The following is a 16,877-nucleotide window of genomic DNA, read 5'->3' as shown; positions in this document are numbered from 1 at the left end:
CTGTAGCTGTTTGGGTGAAGTGCTCTTAGGAACCGTATGGGAGTCCTGCTGGCTCTCTTAGAAGGAAGCATGGCTTCCCTGCAGCTCTGCACCCCACCCCCGACCCCGTGTTTTCTCAGCTCACATTCTAAATGTAAAATCTCACTTAGAGGCTCGCATAGAAAAGGCACTCTCATTTATTTGCTTTTAATATTATGAAACTGCAACAGAAATTGGTTTGGCATTTTATATCCCATACTCATGAAGTTAGACTTTTTAAAAATACTACCCAGATTAAATATTTCTAAAGTAACGTCATGAGCTAAGTAAGACTATAGCATATAATTTTGCACTTTGGTAATTGTTCCTGGTGTTTGTCTTTTACATTTTTTTCCTTTGACATAGTATTTAGATGCATTTTTTTAAAATAAATTCTACCAGGAATGTTCTCTCCTTTCCCCATTTCTGTATAATTGTGCTAATATACCGGCTAGGGCAGTTATACTTTAAATGGCATGCGTATATTTAGCAGTATAATTATGCAAATCCTGCCATGTTTATGATTGTGAATGTCCTTTGGGAGCAGTTACTTAGCATCCAGTCCTAAAATGATTTCTGGAGGATTCTGGCTGCAATGTTCAGAATTCGCTTCTCTCTGCTCCTCTGCTACGGGAAGGTGGGGTGCACTGCTGTCAACCACGCACAGTTACTATATCATGCACCCTGGAAATACAGTATTTCTTCCTTCCTCTTCCTTGTATGATGGGGATGGAGTCCCGAACTTTGCACATGCCAAGCAAGGGCTCTACCACTGAGTTATTTCCTCATTATTTAAGACAGGGTCTTGACCTTGGGATGACAGGTGCGTGCCAGCATGCCTGACAAAAGGTACTGACCCTTTACTAGACTGAGCCATTTCAAAGCACTGGTGCTCTTACAGAATCAGAGTAACCTCCCTGCTCCTCAGTTTCCACGTCTAGGAATGGAAGATGCATATCATCTAGTGGTTGTTCTGGTAGTTCTATCTCACGATACATGGATATACCTAATACAGTGCTTGTTCCAAAAAGGCCCTGTACGTGACAGCTGTGTCCATGCTGCCTGTCAGCAGAGGTATCACTATTTACAAATGTCTGTGTCCAGGTTGAATCATCGAGGACAGGAAAGAGGCCTTCCATTAGCAGAGGCTCGAAATGTAGATGGTGTATCTGCCCATGAGGGCTTGTGGTCTGTGCATATATACACCTGTATGGTGGTGTGTGTTTGCGTGAATGTGGATGTATGTGCTGTGTAGGTAGATGGCCCAGCCCACGGGGGTCAGTATGAGCCCTGGACAGTTGACCTGGGTAGCAAAAGAAAGCAGAGTGAGCAGGCAGTAAGCAGCACTCCTCCATGGCCTCTGCTAAAGTTCCGACTTGGGTTTCTGTTCTTACTTCCCTCAGTGATGGACGTTTCCCTGTCATCTGGGAGTGTAATAAGAAATAAACAGTTTCTTTCCCAAGTTGATTTGTTCCTGGTGTTTATCACAGATATAGAAATCTTCTTTCGGGCACAATGGACTCTAGAATGTACGTGATTTCAGCATGTATGTCTGCGGTGTTTTTGTGTGTCTGTGTCAACGTCTATGTGTTCGGGTGCTTCTGTGGGGTGCCTGTGCTTATGTATGTCTTTGTTGTACATGTGCATATGTCTGCAGTGTATACAGGAGCGCATGTATATGTTTACATGTGTGTATGTGTGTATGCTCTGTGGTAGGAGTGCAGCACTGAACAGCCCACAAACACACAAACACTCCAACCGTAATCTCTGGAGCTAAGTTAATTAACAAACAAGGGTTGGACGAGGCGGGCTCTGTGAGGTAAAAGTCTGTGCTCCTGCACATTAGGTGAAGGGAGGAATGTGAAAAGTGAAGTGATGAGCATCACAATCAGGTGACACGGCTCACGGGTAGCAGTGACACTCTTTTAGGGGGGCACTCATCTTTTTCAGTTAATTTTTCTAATAGTTTGTGTTTTAGATATAACATAAGTCGAATTTTATAGAAATGTTTTATAGCATGTAAAGAAGACATCTACAGTTTTTTTGTTTTTGTTTTTTTTTTTTTTTTGAGATTTGAGAAAGAACGAAGAAGTCATTGCGGTTGGCAAATCCTTTTAAATAAGTGAAAGACCAACTGGGACACCGGCAGGAGGAGCGTGAATGTCCTCTGAGACCTTGGTCAGGGATCCACACATCCTCAAAGGCTGTGGGGTTTGCTGTTGTTTGACTGGGTTCACAGAGATGGCTTTGACCTGGCAGCATTCCTTATACCTCAGGATCTTCAGTGCTGGGATTCCAGTGCCGCACCATAGCCGTTACCAAATCTTTTGACAAATGGGGCTAAATAACTGTGGGCTGGGCGCTTGTGGTGCTGAGAAGGAGGATGTGGTGGTTTGAATGAGAAACGCCCCCATGGGCTTGAACACTTGGTCCCCAAGTAGGTATTGCTGTTTGGGGATGTTAAGGAACCTTTAGGAGGTAGAACTGGGGAGCCGGGTGCATAGCCTGGCCCCACTTTTCAGTTCTCACACTGCTTCCTGTGTGCAGTTAAGATGTGATCTCAGAAGCCTTCTGCTCTGGCTTCTGCAACCACATTCTCCCGAATATTACAGACATCTAGCCTTCCGTACCCATGAGCACAAATAAGCTCTTTGTTTCATAAGTTGCTTTTGGTCAAGGTATTTTTTTTTCAAGCAACAGAAAAGTAACTTAATAGAGAGAATGACTCCTCTGTTGAGAAAAATGTACCCAGAACCCAGCATGGGAACAATATCACATGGGTTAGTGGTGGAGATGAACCAAGCTTTTGGTTATCTGCTCCCCTCAAGGCACCCATGGAGCAGAGGTAATACGGTGGAAAGGTGGGGAGGATGGACTCCTGTTCTCAGTCTTACACCCCAGAAGTGGATTCTTTTTTTCTTTATTTTTTTTTTAAATGACTTCCTGCACTAAATCCTTGTGCTTCTAGTTCTCACCCTCTGTGTGATATACCGTTTCCTAACCTGCACCCCCCAGAGCATTTCAGGGGATGCGTCTGTCCTCATATTCACTGAGCGGCCACCACGAACTCAGCCCCAGCTCCCCAACAGCTCCCTACTAACTCCGAGCGCCACCTTTTTCTCGAATTTACATCCTCCAGTTGCTGTTTTTCCAGCTGCGAGAGGTGAGAGCTGGATTTTGTTCTTGCATTCAGGACTCCAAATCATTCATGCTCATTCCTGTTTCCATTCCCCTGAGATCTTTGCTCTGCAAGATTCCTTATGACTGAACACATAGGGACAGGCTCGCGCGATAAAATTCTGCTGGAGGCGACAGGGCTTTGCACTGATTGTGTGTGAAACAGTAAGTTAGGAACACAGTTCACATTCCATTCACAAGTTTGGACTTTTATAAGGTTATATAATAGCGTGAGACGGATCCATTTTTAGTGAGGAGCAGCGGCTCTAAGCAGGTTCTGAGTAACTTAATATCCGATTCTTATATTTCGTCCTTTCTGAAGCTACGTGAAACAGGTAAGTTTGTTTCCTTCCAAGTCAATCTCTCTGATAAATTTTATGATTATAATTAACTCTACTCCACTTAATCAGTTTAGGCTAGGAAACTTTTCTCTATCAAAATTTGTTTTGTTTTGTTTTCTTTTTCCAATTATTACTTTGCAGATTTTAGAGGGTTTTCAAAATATATTCAGGATATAAAACTTAAAAATTGATGTATACTGATATCAATATATATCTCAGAGTATTTTATTCACTGGAAAACCCTACCTATTCCAGCTCCACTCCTGAATGAATGTCAAACCCAAATAGTCCATGTTCATGTAAACTCATTCTTTTCATCTCCCAAAACCAGATGAGAAAATGAAACTGCATTGCATAGGCAGAAACACAAATGGCGGTGACCAACAGTTAGGCTATTGTTCATTTTCTATGGTGGACAGTTGCAATGATTCCTCTGTCTGCTATCTTTGCAGTTCTCAAAGGTCATCATTTTCTTCCCGATAGTTCTAAGTTACCCTAATGATAATTCTCTGAGGACCAGAGTCTAGGGACAGGTAGAGCTGGTGGCCTTTGTGGTACCTCTGTCTCCTTTCACGTGGTCACTGGTGGACCTCACTGACCTGACCCCTCATTCAGGGACTCTGCAGGGGAGGGCAGCCTTCCCTGATACTCAGAATTTTGTTTCCTGGCTTGGTATCTAGAAAGTAGCTTTTAGCAACACACCAGTACAGACCGTCCTCAGCCCCCCTTGTCTTACCTGGTTTCTCTGTCTTTGGGGATCGTAGCAGTGCTGTAAGCAAAAACTTGCTTCTCAACTAGAGGAGGCCCCAGGTCTACAAGGCCGGATAATCCCGGAGTGTTTCGCGGCTTTTCGATGTACACCAGGGTGCCGGATTCTTTTTTAAACGACTGGCGACTCGGGGAGGCCCGGTCAGGCTGCAGGGTGTGCGGGGGTCCATGTACGTTAAGTTGCGGGTGCATGTCTATCATTCTTAAGTCACCCACCCGGTGAGGAGAGGCTGGGGGCGTCTTGGAGCCCAAGGCGGGCAAATGGCTGTCAGGGTATTTCCTTGGCTTTTGTCGGTATAACGACTGCTCCATATGCATCTCTGCTTGCATGGACGGGTTGCAGTAAGCACTCGCTGACCGGATCGCTGTGCGGTGATACGCAATGACGTGATCCGGGACATCCAAAGGGTGGCCTCCATGGGACGAGGCTATGCTCATTCGTCCCTCGTGATAGAGGTAAGGGTCGGCATAGAAACCCTCGTTTCTGAACATAACCAGGTTTTTGCTGCTCATGTCTTCGTCCGGCTTGACATCCCTTCTTTCCAAAATGGCGCTGGGGCTTGGGGAGATGGATCTGGAGACTGGCAGGCTAGAGAGTCTGTCCCTGGGGATGGTGGCGTTGCCGGGAATAGCCATGGGACGGCTGCCCCCGTAAGGAATTCTGGATGGAGAGGGAGGTAAGGAATGGGGCACCGGAGTGGATGGTGGGGAGTTTGGAATTACATGAGGCGGGTGAGCTGTAGATCCCGGGCGCGGGGCGACGAGTCCATCTCCTCTCGCATAAACAATTTCTCTCTGCATCTAGAAATAAAGAGTCAGAAAACATAATTAGACATCCACGTTTTTAGGGGTGTCTCAATGTGGCAAGGTGGACTCCTTAATAGGGGAGCCTGGCTATGTATCTCACACCAGGTGAATAGAACCTGAGACTATGTCCCCTTATTGGCCAAAGCGACTTTACGGGTGTGAGCAAGTCATGGATCCTGAGGTACAGATAGACAACAGGGAAACAAGGACGTCAACCTTGGAGGGCTGTGATGGTAGAAACACTCCGGGAGAGAAAGACTAGAAGGTGCTAGGCTGCTTGAGCCGGTGGCCAAGGGCAGCAACTGCATACACTAAGGAAATGGATCCCCATTCAAAGCTCCAACCAAAGGGTGGCTGGTAATGGTTCGTGAAACTCAGTTTAGAAACCCAGCCACTGCACAAGAATACATCTGTGTCACTTAAAGCTTTAAACGTTTTCTTTGCTTCTTTGTTATTTTGGGGGTTCAAACCTACAAATGCACACTCAGGCAAACCGTCCCACTGCACCCCACCCCATCTCACAACGCCAAGTCTCCAGCAATTCTTTGTAGCAACCTCAAAACATACACATATACCCAATGACAGCCACATAGAACTATGGTTTTAATACTGACATCGCAGCTTAAGCCGGTTCGTAAATGTAAGGCTAATGTATACATGGGTCTCAACTCATGCTTTCCAAAACTCATAGTGGGCACGTTTTCCTACAGTTAGCCCTGGCAAATAACTAGCAAGCACTTTCCCACCTTTGCAGGCGAATGCTATGCAGGACCATGGCTAGAAAGGCTAAGTGGATCCCTGGGGGAAGTGTGGAGGGAGGCTCAGTTCCACCCTTTATTTGAGCCTCTGTGAAGAGAACACAGCCAGTTAGGGGACGTTAGGAGGTAACAGTGAGGTGTCAGGTAAACTGTGAGGAGAGAAGGAATCCAAAGCACGGAGGAGGCGGAGGAGGCGCAGTACAAAGTCCTAATGGCTTGCCTATGGGGCAATTAGAGGGGACGGAGATCAGCTAGCAGACACTCTAAGCTGAGCATTGGGTCAGGTAGCTTAGTTAATGGCTTTGGGTGGACCAGAAGAGGTAAAGATGCCCATGGTTCTTTGGCAAATGCATCTTCAAAAAGAAACAGTCAGAAGAATCAAGTTCATGAGGCAAGAGGGGAAATCAATTCATGCTTTGCAAATAAATTTGTGCTATTGTCTTTTGCAAGGCAGAATGGAAAAATACAGATAAATCCAGGATATGATTATTTGATATGCCACTGTTTCGGTCAAGGCCCTAGAGGGAAATGATTCCTCATCCTGACTTCCAAGAGAGAACAGAGGGGTGTTAATGGTTGGAGGGTAGCTGTGACGGGAACACAGGAGAGAGGAGGCTCAAATGGAGAAGAACCAGAATGTGCACCTGAGAGACTCATGGTTTGCCTGAATGGGGGGAGTAGGTTGAATTTGATAAAGAGTCCATGCCTCAAATAAAATAAACTGATCCATCATCATACAAATTTGTTAAGTGAGCAACCTTTATCAAGTCCTTTCTAAGAGCCAGGCATTAGGATAGAGCTCCGAACCAGCTTTCTACTTCCTACCATTGAGAAGGTGGGTGCTTTCCCACATCTCCTCGAAGGGAATGCAGGGCCAAAGCCCATCAGTCTCCCACAGGTTCGTATCATTTCCCTAGCATCTAATAGTGTGGAATCCTTGACAGGATCAGGAACTTCTATGTATTACAATGGATCTTGCATAGAAAACAACCGATTAATAACACAAAGTAGGTACAAATAGGAAACCCCCAAGTGCGACATTTTTTGTGGGTGTTTCCTGAGCAGTCACTGAATTGACCTCTTGATTCCCCGAGGGGCTGAATAGCTCTGGAGATCTCAGAGGGAGCAGGTTCCTGACTTACAGTCACAGTTTGTCTCACCACCACCCTCATCCTCTTTAACACATATATGGAGTTCATGCTCCCCTGGGCTAGTCAGCTAGGCTAGTCTGCTCTCTCTTCTCCATATCTTACTGTGTATATTCAAACTCCCCACAGTGTCCTTACTCTTGTGTTTCATGCCTAGTCCTGGATTCCAGGTACCCCGACGTCCCTGCCCACATGACTCCTCTCTGTTCACCTGACACATTCAAGACTCAGGTGTGCAGGGCAGTAGACCAGAATGGCCCCACCCGAGGTCACTGTCTGGGTAGTTTATCTGATGAGTTCTCCAGAATGGTCGGAACAACCATGGAACAGAGGGTTTGCAGAGCATCACAAATCCTTACAGATGCCTCTCCCATTGTCTTACAGAGCTCAGGGCTCAATAAAAACAAAGGTATTCTCTGCAAGTGGCTTTATAGGTCATGAAGTCTGAGAGGGTCTGACTAAGGTGGCAGTGGGTATCTCTGACCAAATGCCCCAAACATCGTAACATGCAGTACAATAACCAGCTGTCTCAGGATAAACTCTTCATATGACACGACTCAAACAAGCCACCATGTGCTGAGCGTTACACATTGCCCAAGACAAATGAGCAAACAGGAAATTCTGTTGCCATTATTGTTGGGAATTACTGAGGTTAACAAGTTGTAAACTGTTTAGAAGCCACTAGGGACCAGCCACCGCTTTAACCAGGGTGGGCTCTGTTTTCCTTTCTTTCTTATCTAGCTCTAGGAAGCATCTAGATTTTGGGGAATCCCAGCCCAGTTGGACTCAGTAGAAATATCCATCTTTCTGTTAAGAGAGTAAAAAGAGGACAGGATTCTAAACAGCAGAGAACTGTTAAACAAATTCATATTAATGAAAGGAAAATGTAAAATTAACTTAAATTAATAAAAACAGACACATATCTTTTAAAACAGCAGAGGTATCAAAATATGAATCAAAAACCATGTTTTGTGATATAAAAAAGGCATAGCTAAGAGTTATGCTTCATAAGTATCCTTTAAAATAAAATACCAAAAAACTTATTAGAAAAAAATTAAAGTTTCTGGTGACCTGTGTGGATATATTCCGAAAGAATAAATCAATTAAGAACAGTTCTTGTTAGCATTCTGTCTAAGCCCCACCCCGCAGTTGCCTGGCAACAGCCAGGTATGCCTGACACTATAAAAGAGGCTGCTTGCCCCTTCTCTCTCTCTCTCTCTCTCTCTCTCTCTCTCTCTCTCTCTCTCTCTCCCCCCCCCCCTCTCTCTCACTCCTTCCTCTGCTCCTACTACACTCTTAACTCCCCTCCCCATGCCCTGAATAAACTCTATTTTATACTATTCTGTCATGTGGCTGGTACCTCAGGGAGAAGGGATGCTACAACATGGGCTGCAGAGACACCCCCTTCCCCCATACTTTACCACCCCTCCATAGAACATATCCTCCCTCTCTTTATATAAACACCAGTTCTGATACATTATGCTGTGTGTTCATATGAAGAATGTGGGTGTCAGTCAAAATACCGAAGAACCAACATCCATGTTGGTTCAGGTCTCATCAGTACAGACCCTCCATGAGTGAGGATGGATCCCAGCCATAGCCATGAGCATCACGTACCTGCTGACCATGCTGGGTACCACCCCTGTCTTTTCTGCTTCAAAATAATCTTGCCATGGTCTTACAGGGCCACTGAATGAACCAGTGAGTTAGCCACCGAACATTCAATTATGACAGAACAGTTAATCTGAGTTAATGTCTCCATCAGTACCAGTGGCGTAGAAGTCGGAAGCCTCTGGCACAACGCTCGTGTTGCTTTGCCAGGCTATGACTGATTTCCCAAGACTGGGCTTTAAAAAGCTCCCGATCACTTCGGCCTCTGCTCTAGATAGAGTCCCAAGAGAGGATGACGTGATACTCCCATTAAGCCCTGGGGAAACATGGATTCAGATCTACAAGAACAAACCCTTAATATGAGATAACTGCAGTTTACACAGTAAATGCTCAAGTCCCGCTGAAGGTACCTTATTCAGGATGCGGTAGGAGGCTTGGGAAATGAGAAGAGAACCTCATGCTAATTTGTAAAGGCTAGTCTTTAATGACCTCACAAGATGATTGTTTGATTGGCTGCCGGGCAGCTTGGCATTAACTGTTTGTAATTTAGAACAACCTCGCAAGCTAGAGCTCTCCTCAGGACTGTAACTTCCTAGTTTCAGGCGTCTACAGTTTTATTCTCCAGCGGTTTTTAATTGTCTTGCTGACAAAGACCTGACATTAAATATGTATGAGCCTTTCTTATACTAATACCCACGGTCAGGCCTAGGGGAAAATTAGATCAACATTCCTCGGTAAGATAAGCAAGACACAGGTGCACACGGGACTGCAGTTGACCATTTGAGCCTCAGACTTTTCCACCGTCTCTGAGGCTTCTCCTGTATCTCATTCCTCTTGCTAAGTTAAAAGTAGTTATGTGCATCATTGCGGCTCTCTTTACTGAAAACTTAACCCTAGTATCTTTATGTAAACTTCAGCTCTTCGTCTTACAAAAACAAAGAGGACCCACACACAGCACAGATCTTTCTTTTTTTTTTCTTTTTTCTTTTTTTTTCCGGAGCTGGGGACCGAACCCAGGACCTTGCGCTTGCTAGGCAAGTGCTCTACTGCTGAGCTAAATCCCCAACCCCGCACAGATCTTTCTACTCCCATATCATAATTCCCATCAACTATTCCTATTTGTCTGCATAGGTTCAGGCACAAAAAAACCTGTTCAATACTCTGCAATGGAAAGCCGGGCTATTCTTCCTCATCCATTTGCTTTGTAAGACAACTGTCCTTTCCTCTTTCAACTATCACCCAAATCCCTATTGTGTCTTGGCTGCTTGAGTCCTGCTGGTGCTGGTAAACAGGGAGAGTTTTACACAGGCTCATCACTGAGGTGGCCTTGGGTAGCATGGGGCTGTTCTTCCTCACAACGGCAGTTCAATAAGCTGCCCCATTCTTCCACCAAACGAGAAAATACTGAAGGTCAGTACAAATTACATCTGAATTAGGCAGTTATACATATATCTGTATTTCATTTCCCCCAGAATTCTAAGGCAAGGCACGTGTCATTCAGTTAGAAATTTCTTCAAAGTAAGATAAGAAGGAACATTTTTAAAACTGTTTCCGGAAAAGAAAATCTAGCATGGAAAAAAAAAAGTTCATTTAGCATCGTTTGTGGACACATTCAAGTAATCAAGTCCCTTTCTGAAGCACGTACAACACATATGGGCATGCTCCGAGGGGAGGGAATATTATGTTCAGTTTGCTCTATCTCAAGCCCCACCCTTCCAAGTCTAGAACCTGTGCACGGCCTCCTCCATCAGACCACATAATGAAGTAACCCGAGAAAGCAGAAAAGCGAAAACAGAAAATGTCCTGAGAGCGGTTTTTTCAACCTCAAAGAATTAAAGCCACTTACGTTTTGTCTGAGGGAACCACCTGTGTAATTGCTGCTGTGAAGAAGCCCATTGGCTCTGCCTGGGGCTACAGGACTCCTTTGTTTGAGAGCCTTGTCTGAATCCTCAGGCCCTCATGTGGACAACACTGACAACTCCCTTCTCCGAATCACCACAAGGGCGCTCAAATGCTCAAAGGATCCCAGATGAAAACCAGTTTGTTTTGACCGGTCTTCAGAGTGAAGCTGCCACAGGCATGGATAAAACGTAGCTCTCTCTCTCTCAATGATAAGCCAATTTCTCCTCCCCTTGGAAATTAGTCACTGAATAACCTCAGCCCACATCCAACCACAGGCTACTGTGTGGGTGACTCAATTCTTCAACAATTGCTTACAGGGCAACAGAGAGTAAGGAAGGCACTCACTGCTGAGAGCCCTGGGTAAATGGGTTAACAGGGAAAGCTGTATTACCGAATAGATTCTACTTAAAGGAAAGAGGATCCTTAAAACAGACCAACAGCCAGCCACCGAGGTGCAAAACCAACAGAAAACCCAGTGTGCCAATTACCCCTGGGTCCAACTCTTAGAGAAGTTTCCTGTTATGGAGAGAGAGAGAGAGAGAGAGAGAGAGAGAGAGAGAGAGAGAGAGAGAGAGAGAGAGACTACTAGACCAGAACCCAAACTTCATCTTCTGCTAGACTTTTGAAGTCTGGTTTATTAGCAAGGAAAGGCAACTTGTCTCTTCCCCATGTTTGTGGTACCTGAGGGAAAAAAAAAGAGGGAGGGAAAAGAGCTTGTTTACTAATTAACCAGCCGGTTCTGTAACCAGGCTGAGCTCTCTGTCGTCTTCAGCACAGGGCTAGCAACGGCTATCATTCTGGAAAGCCATTCTGAAATGTGGAGAGAAAAGAGCATGCAAGCCCCAGCTGCTCCAAGCGGAGGTCTTGGAAAAAAGCAGCAGCTCCTGGCTGCCCCACCCTAGGCATGAGGAAGAGAGAGCCCAAAGTTCTCCAGAGGTCTCTCCAGGGAAGGGAAGGTACAGCCTGCTCTTCCAGGGAGACAGGGACAAGAGGATTTGTGTCTACCAGAAATGGCTTGCTGGAGGACCCGTGTCAACACCTGGCTAACTAAAGGTGAGCTAGGTAAAAGCCAAGGTTTCCCTCGGCTCAGGGAAGCTCTCTGTGCCTCCAGGGACAATACAACACCCATCTGGGAATCCTGCAACAAGGATTGGCCTTAAGCCACTCCCCAATACCACACTCATGGCTGCCCGGACATTTAAAGAAAAACACAACACAACAAAACAAAACCTTTTCAGAGGTTCTTCTAGCCGACCAAAAGAATTCTGTGACGTCTCTGAAGTCCAAAGGCTAGGCTAGTCAGCACTGCAAGTTCACCAACAGAACTGTTTACCACCACCGATTGCTCACGGCTATTAAGGGAGGAGGGGAAAGTGGTTTCCCCGACACCACTGGCTTCCCAAGCTGTCCCATCAGAAACTATATTTTGATGACGTGGCTGTAACAGATGCCACCTAAGAAGTTGGGAAAGAGAAAGGATTTGAAAAGCCTTGTTTTGATTTTTTTAATCTAATCAGCACAGATTTGTTATCTCTCACCAGGCTCCGGGAAACACACGCTCGACCCTAGGCATCTGGCATAGGCTTCCTTGGGCCCCAGGAGGGCTTTCTAGGAAGGGAGCACGGAGGCTGGCCTTCGTTGTCTGTGGAAGCCACATCCAGCCCCATCACACCTCTAATGTTTTTGTTTAATGGTATAGGGCACGGCACTGCTTTTTGAGTGACTTCCCCAATGTCTTACTTGTTCCAAGTGACTGTCCTCGGGGTCAGAGGGGCCAGGCAATTCCTACTTCCAAAAGAGAAGTGACACACTCTCAGTGCTCTTTGGTTGGGTGGCACATGCCATAATCAACATACTATTTCATAACAGCCACCTTAGAGGTGGTGGCTTCTGGTGACCCTGCTAACCATTTGAGTCAGTAGTACCATGCGTCAGTCTGGTCTCCTTCCTCCTGTCACTTCAGAAACATCTCCTTTTACTTTTAAAATGCTCCAGGGCCCTCTCTTCTGCACAGCACACACATGGCTTCATCCTTACTGGGGCGTAATTCACTGTCAGGAGTTTGAAAGGCAGCCCAATCCTGTGGTGAATCAGGATGAGTTGAATGCTCTCTAGTAAGCAGGAAGTTGATGGGAGAGGGGAGAGGAGTTTGCTACCCAAGGCTCTAAAGACATGGCTAACGAACCATTCATTTCTGGAACAATGTGCTTGCCGTACATAGGCCCACTGAATGTGTCGCCCTCTTCATCGGACCACTTAATTCCTTCCCACTAGTCCAAGTACAGTCAACTGGTGGCATCTGTACTCTGGTTGGATCATAAGGCTGTTCCCAGTCTTGTTGACCTTGGGACAAACAGCTTTTGTCAGACTGCTATTCATTTCCCCCCTGCTTTCGATGGACTGCCAAGTGAGGTGGAAGCAACTTATTTCTTTTTGGTTAGCATTAAGAAAGGCCTTGCCAGTAAATATCCAGTATTACCTCAGTAGGAAATAATGTTTATTCTTTGGGAAGGCCAATGGTATTGTAAAATTGATTCCTAATTCCTCTTTCTCATTCATTATCAATTGAAGGAATATGTATGCAAACAGAAACTCATGTGCCTATAGACATAAAAGTGGTATCGTAAAAGGAAATGATTATTATGCTGGAAGAGTTTCAAACTCATCTTGTTTATACTGTTAAAATTGCAAGGATGGTCATTTGTAAGGTCTTATTAATCTATTAATGTTTCGTTTGCTCACAAATGGACCGTCTCCCAGACATGAGACAGACAAGCTGTTGCCAAAATTATTGGATTCTCAGTAAAGAGATGATCCAGTCAGCGGTTAGTTTGCAGCTATATTTAACAGGAGTCTTATTCCCAGAAATAGTTTGACATGAAGAACTCTAGTTAAGCCATACGCCACCAGATCTGGTGGACCAGCCCTGCGCCTAGCAGTGATTAAAGATGCTTGGGCTGGGGCAGAATAGAAACATAATATTAAGTACATCATCTAACTTCCAAGTCACAGTCAGTGACAGGGCAGAGCTCAAGGGTAGATAAAAGAAAGACTCCCGTCTTTCATGGGCACTTGATCTCCTGGGCTGTTCCCTGTGTTATCATGAGCCAAGGACAACTCCTTCCATATTTTCAATAGGCACTGTTAGGAAAATCATATCTTCTTACAAGCATTTGCAACAAATGGAACAAACAACTTCTCCACCTCAGTGAATCCACCCATGCCTCTGGATGGACAAAGTTCTTTTATTCTTGAATCCATTTTAGAACTTCTAGATTCATTGCTGGTCTATTAACCTATGTGCTCTGCTCAGTGGCTTATACTATTCCCTTTGAATAACAGCTATTGGGGTGACTATTTAATTATTAACATACACCTTACATGTATAACATATTGCATTATTAACTTATAATGCTTTTATTGAAAAAAGAATTTTAAGCGTGCCCTTGAGTGGATGTATATGAAAATCAGTTAGAAGTTTTGCACTGTACAAAGTGCTTTCAGTTATGATTTTATTTTATGCGCCCTAGAATTCGGTGAGACACAGAGGGCAGGTACCGCTGTCCTGCATGGCTAGGGAATGAAGCTAAGAAGCTTGCCCAACATCATGTAGCAAGTATATAATTTGCAACATGTTTGTAGCATGTAGTATGTAGTATGTAGCATGTGGCATGCAGAAACTAGTAGTGCCTTAGTAACACTCATCTGGAAGGGATAAGTTCCATCACCCTAACTAGACGCCTAAACCTGTAGCTAGCATAGAACATTATATATACTACACCATCCTTTACACATGCCCCAAAGCGATCGCTAACAATCGCACCTTTGGGGTAATTGTAACCGTCAACTGTAATAAAAGCTACTTAGCATTTACGAACTGTTTGTTTCTTGAATTTCTATTGGTTAGTTTTTAGATAAACCTAGATTGACCTTAGGGGGGCTGAAATCATCGTAAGGGAAACTGGACATAAATATTATATATGATATAATTCTGTATGCATATATAGAAATACCAGATTATTTGTGCACTAAAATGTCTGGGATGTTTCTGATTAAACTCTCTGAGCACCATGACTCTAGTTATGCTAATGGTGGCGCTCGAAGGAGTTAACCCGTGCATCTCTCAGAAATTCACTAAGCAGTGTCAGAGGCACAGGTCCCTTGTCTGGACTCTAAGCTATGATCGAAGGAATTTAGATGCCACGGCAAATAGCTTTAGGATTTTGGCAACAGTGTGAGAACTAAGATATGTGCATATTTCAGCTTGATGACACGGCAGCTCTAAACTTACCAGATGAGTTCATAATGATTTATATAGAATTATAATCGCTACAACTGTAGATTATAGAGACAGAGTTTTCAGGGCCCATTAGAGAAAAATGGTGGTAGTTATGTGGATGAATGACAGAACTTGGAAACCAAGTGGTCACTTAGCAGCCCCACCCCTTATCCCTGAGAGATGCATGCTGGTTCCATTACTGCTTAGCTGAACAAACATAACACAAGGTGAGCTGCATCACAGAGTCCATTTTAAGCAGTCTGCTGTGGGTGGTGGAAGGTGCTTTGCTGTGCGATCGTTTTTATCCATAAACGTTTTTATCTGACCACTGGCTAATTAATGTGCCCGGGGAAGAAAGGATCGTATCAGCGAGAAGCCCCCCGGAAAGAACAATAGAGGGCGATAATTGTTAAGTCCCAAACCCAAACTCCCAGCCAGTAAATGTGAAGCAACAGGAAAGTTTCATACCAAAATAGCCCCGGTAGCAATTCTGGTTTAGAAGGGTCTCCTTCTCTGTTCTTAAAGTGGCTTCCGGTGTCAGACACTGCCGGGAGCGAGCAGCCGTGGTAGGAGGATGCTGCCAGAGCTGCCTGGCAATAGACGCTGTTACAACGGAAAAGTGACACTTTCTCAGTTCTTTCAAAGACATCTCCAATTTCGTGTTTGTAATGAATGTGCCCTTGAGACCCCATCTGTGTTCCTTGGCTTTAGCTGGAGCCCGAGACAGAACGAAGACCACCTGGGAAGTATTTGTACCAGATTATTACTCCTGAATGACCTCCAAGTGTGTCTCTCCAAGCCCAGTGTGGACAGGCAGGGAAGACATCTCAGCAGGTAGCAACACTCGTCCATACGCCTGAAGTTCAATCCCTGGACCTCCTGGTAGAAGGAGAGAAGCAGCTTCCAGAAGTTACCCTCTGATCTCCACCCGTGGGCCGTATCATGCATATGCCTTTTGCGTGTGTGTGTGTGTGTGTGTGTGTGTGTGTGTGTGTGTATGTGTGTGTGTGTGTGTGTGTGTGTGTACTCCCCATAATGATAACAATAAATACAATTAAAAAAAATCAGTGTAGAATGATGGAGGGCGACCAACCGTCATCACTTTTGAATGGCTCGCTGAATCTGCATTCTAGTCAGGAATTAACATGAGCTTCTTAATCTTTAAATAAGATTTCCTGTAGTGCCCACTCCAAAAAATATGATTCTGTGAATTCACGGACTTTTTACTGAGTAGCTACAATCTGTGGTAAATCCAGGGTTATAACTGGTGATGGAGAAGGAACCTATTAAGACATAATCCTCACTGGGCATACCGGGCATGGTGGATAAGCCTTCGATTCCAGTACTTAAGAGGCCGAGGCAGACAGATCTCTGTGAGTTCAAGAAGAGTCTGGTTTACATAATGAGTTGTAGGACAGCCAAAGCAACAGAGCGAGACCCTGTCTGAACCAAAACAACAAAACAGGACATAATCCTCACCCTTGAGGAAGGCATAGTTTAGAAGGGAAGGTTATTTATTAAATATATACATTCAAACCAGGATGCAGGAAGAGCTACGTAAATGAACGCAATAAACATTCTCAGAGTCCTCGGAATCCTCTGACTTCGAGTCTCTGGATAGTAAGCTAGGGAGCAATCACAATCGCTCATGACCTCTCTATTAGGAAATACGTTCATGCCAGGAGAGGTTGGACGTAGGAAAAGAAAGTAGTGATTTTAGAGATTCCTATTTGACCATTGCTTTCCAGACTTATCCCATTAAATCTCTAATTATCCCTGTCATGACTGTCATTTCCATGTTCCAGATGAACAAACTGACCCAGAACTTCAAGTGTCTCCTTCCAAAGGCAAATGCCAGGCCCAGGATCTATGCAATCCCTGAGCAATCGTACAGTCCAGCATCCAGGAATCAGTGTATGGTTCTCGCCCTAGAAGGCTCTGAGGTTGAGTATTATTTTGGTGCAAAATCAAGTCCACAGATATCCAAAGTCATCTCGGCTGCCTGTTCTAAGAGCCAGAAGAGAAAGGTAAAACAAACCAGACCATATCCACATCATCTAAAAACACA

At 44.8% G+C, this 16,877-nt stretch overlaps 1 protein-coding gene across 32 annotated transcripts in view; it reads right to left on the bottom strand.

The window, feature by feature from the left end:
- Etl4 (enhancer trap locus 4) overlaps window positions 1-16,877 on the bottom strand; it is a 463,673-nt gene that overhangs the window by 54,987 nt on the left and 391,809 nt on the right. For 27 of the 32 annotated variants that reach the window (XM_063276268.1, XM_008771907.4, XM_039096217.2 and 24 more), the window contains one exon: window positions 4,273-5,105. In XM_063276268.1, coding sequence (XP_063132338.1) covers window positions 4,273-5,105 — 833 coding nt within the window. Of the gene's footprint in view, window positions 1-4,272; window positions 5,106-10,474; window positions 10,962-16,877 lie in introns of those variants that run through there. The other 5 variants (XM_063276278.1, XM_039096226.2, XM_063276274.1 and 2 more) reach the window with 5 other exon arrangements.

This window comes from Rattus norvegicus, chromosome 17, assembly GCF_036323735.1.
Source record: "Rattus norvegicus strain BN/NHsdMcwi chromosome 17, GRCr8, whole genome shotgun sequence".
NCBI lineage: Eukaryota > Metazoa > Chordata > Mammalia > Rodentia > Muridae > Rattus > Rattus norvegicus.
This window is presented reverse-complemented; position numbering and strand designations above follow the sequence as displayed.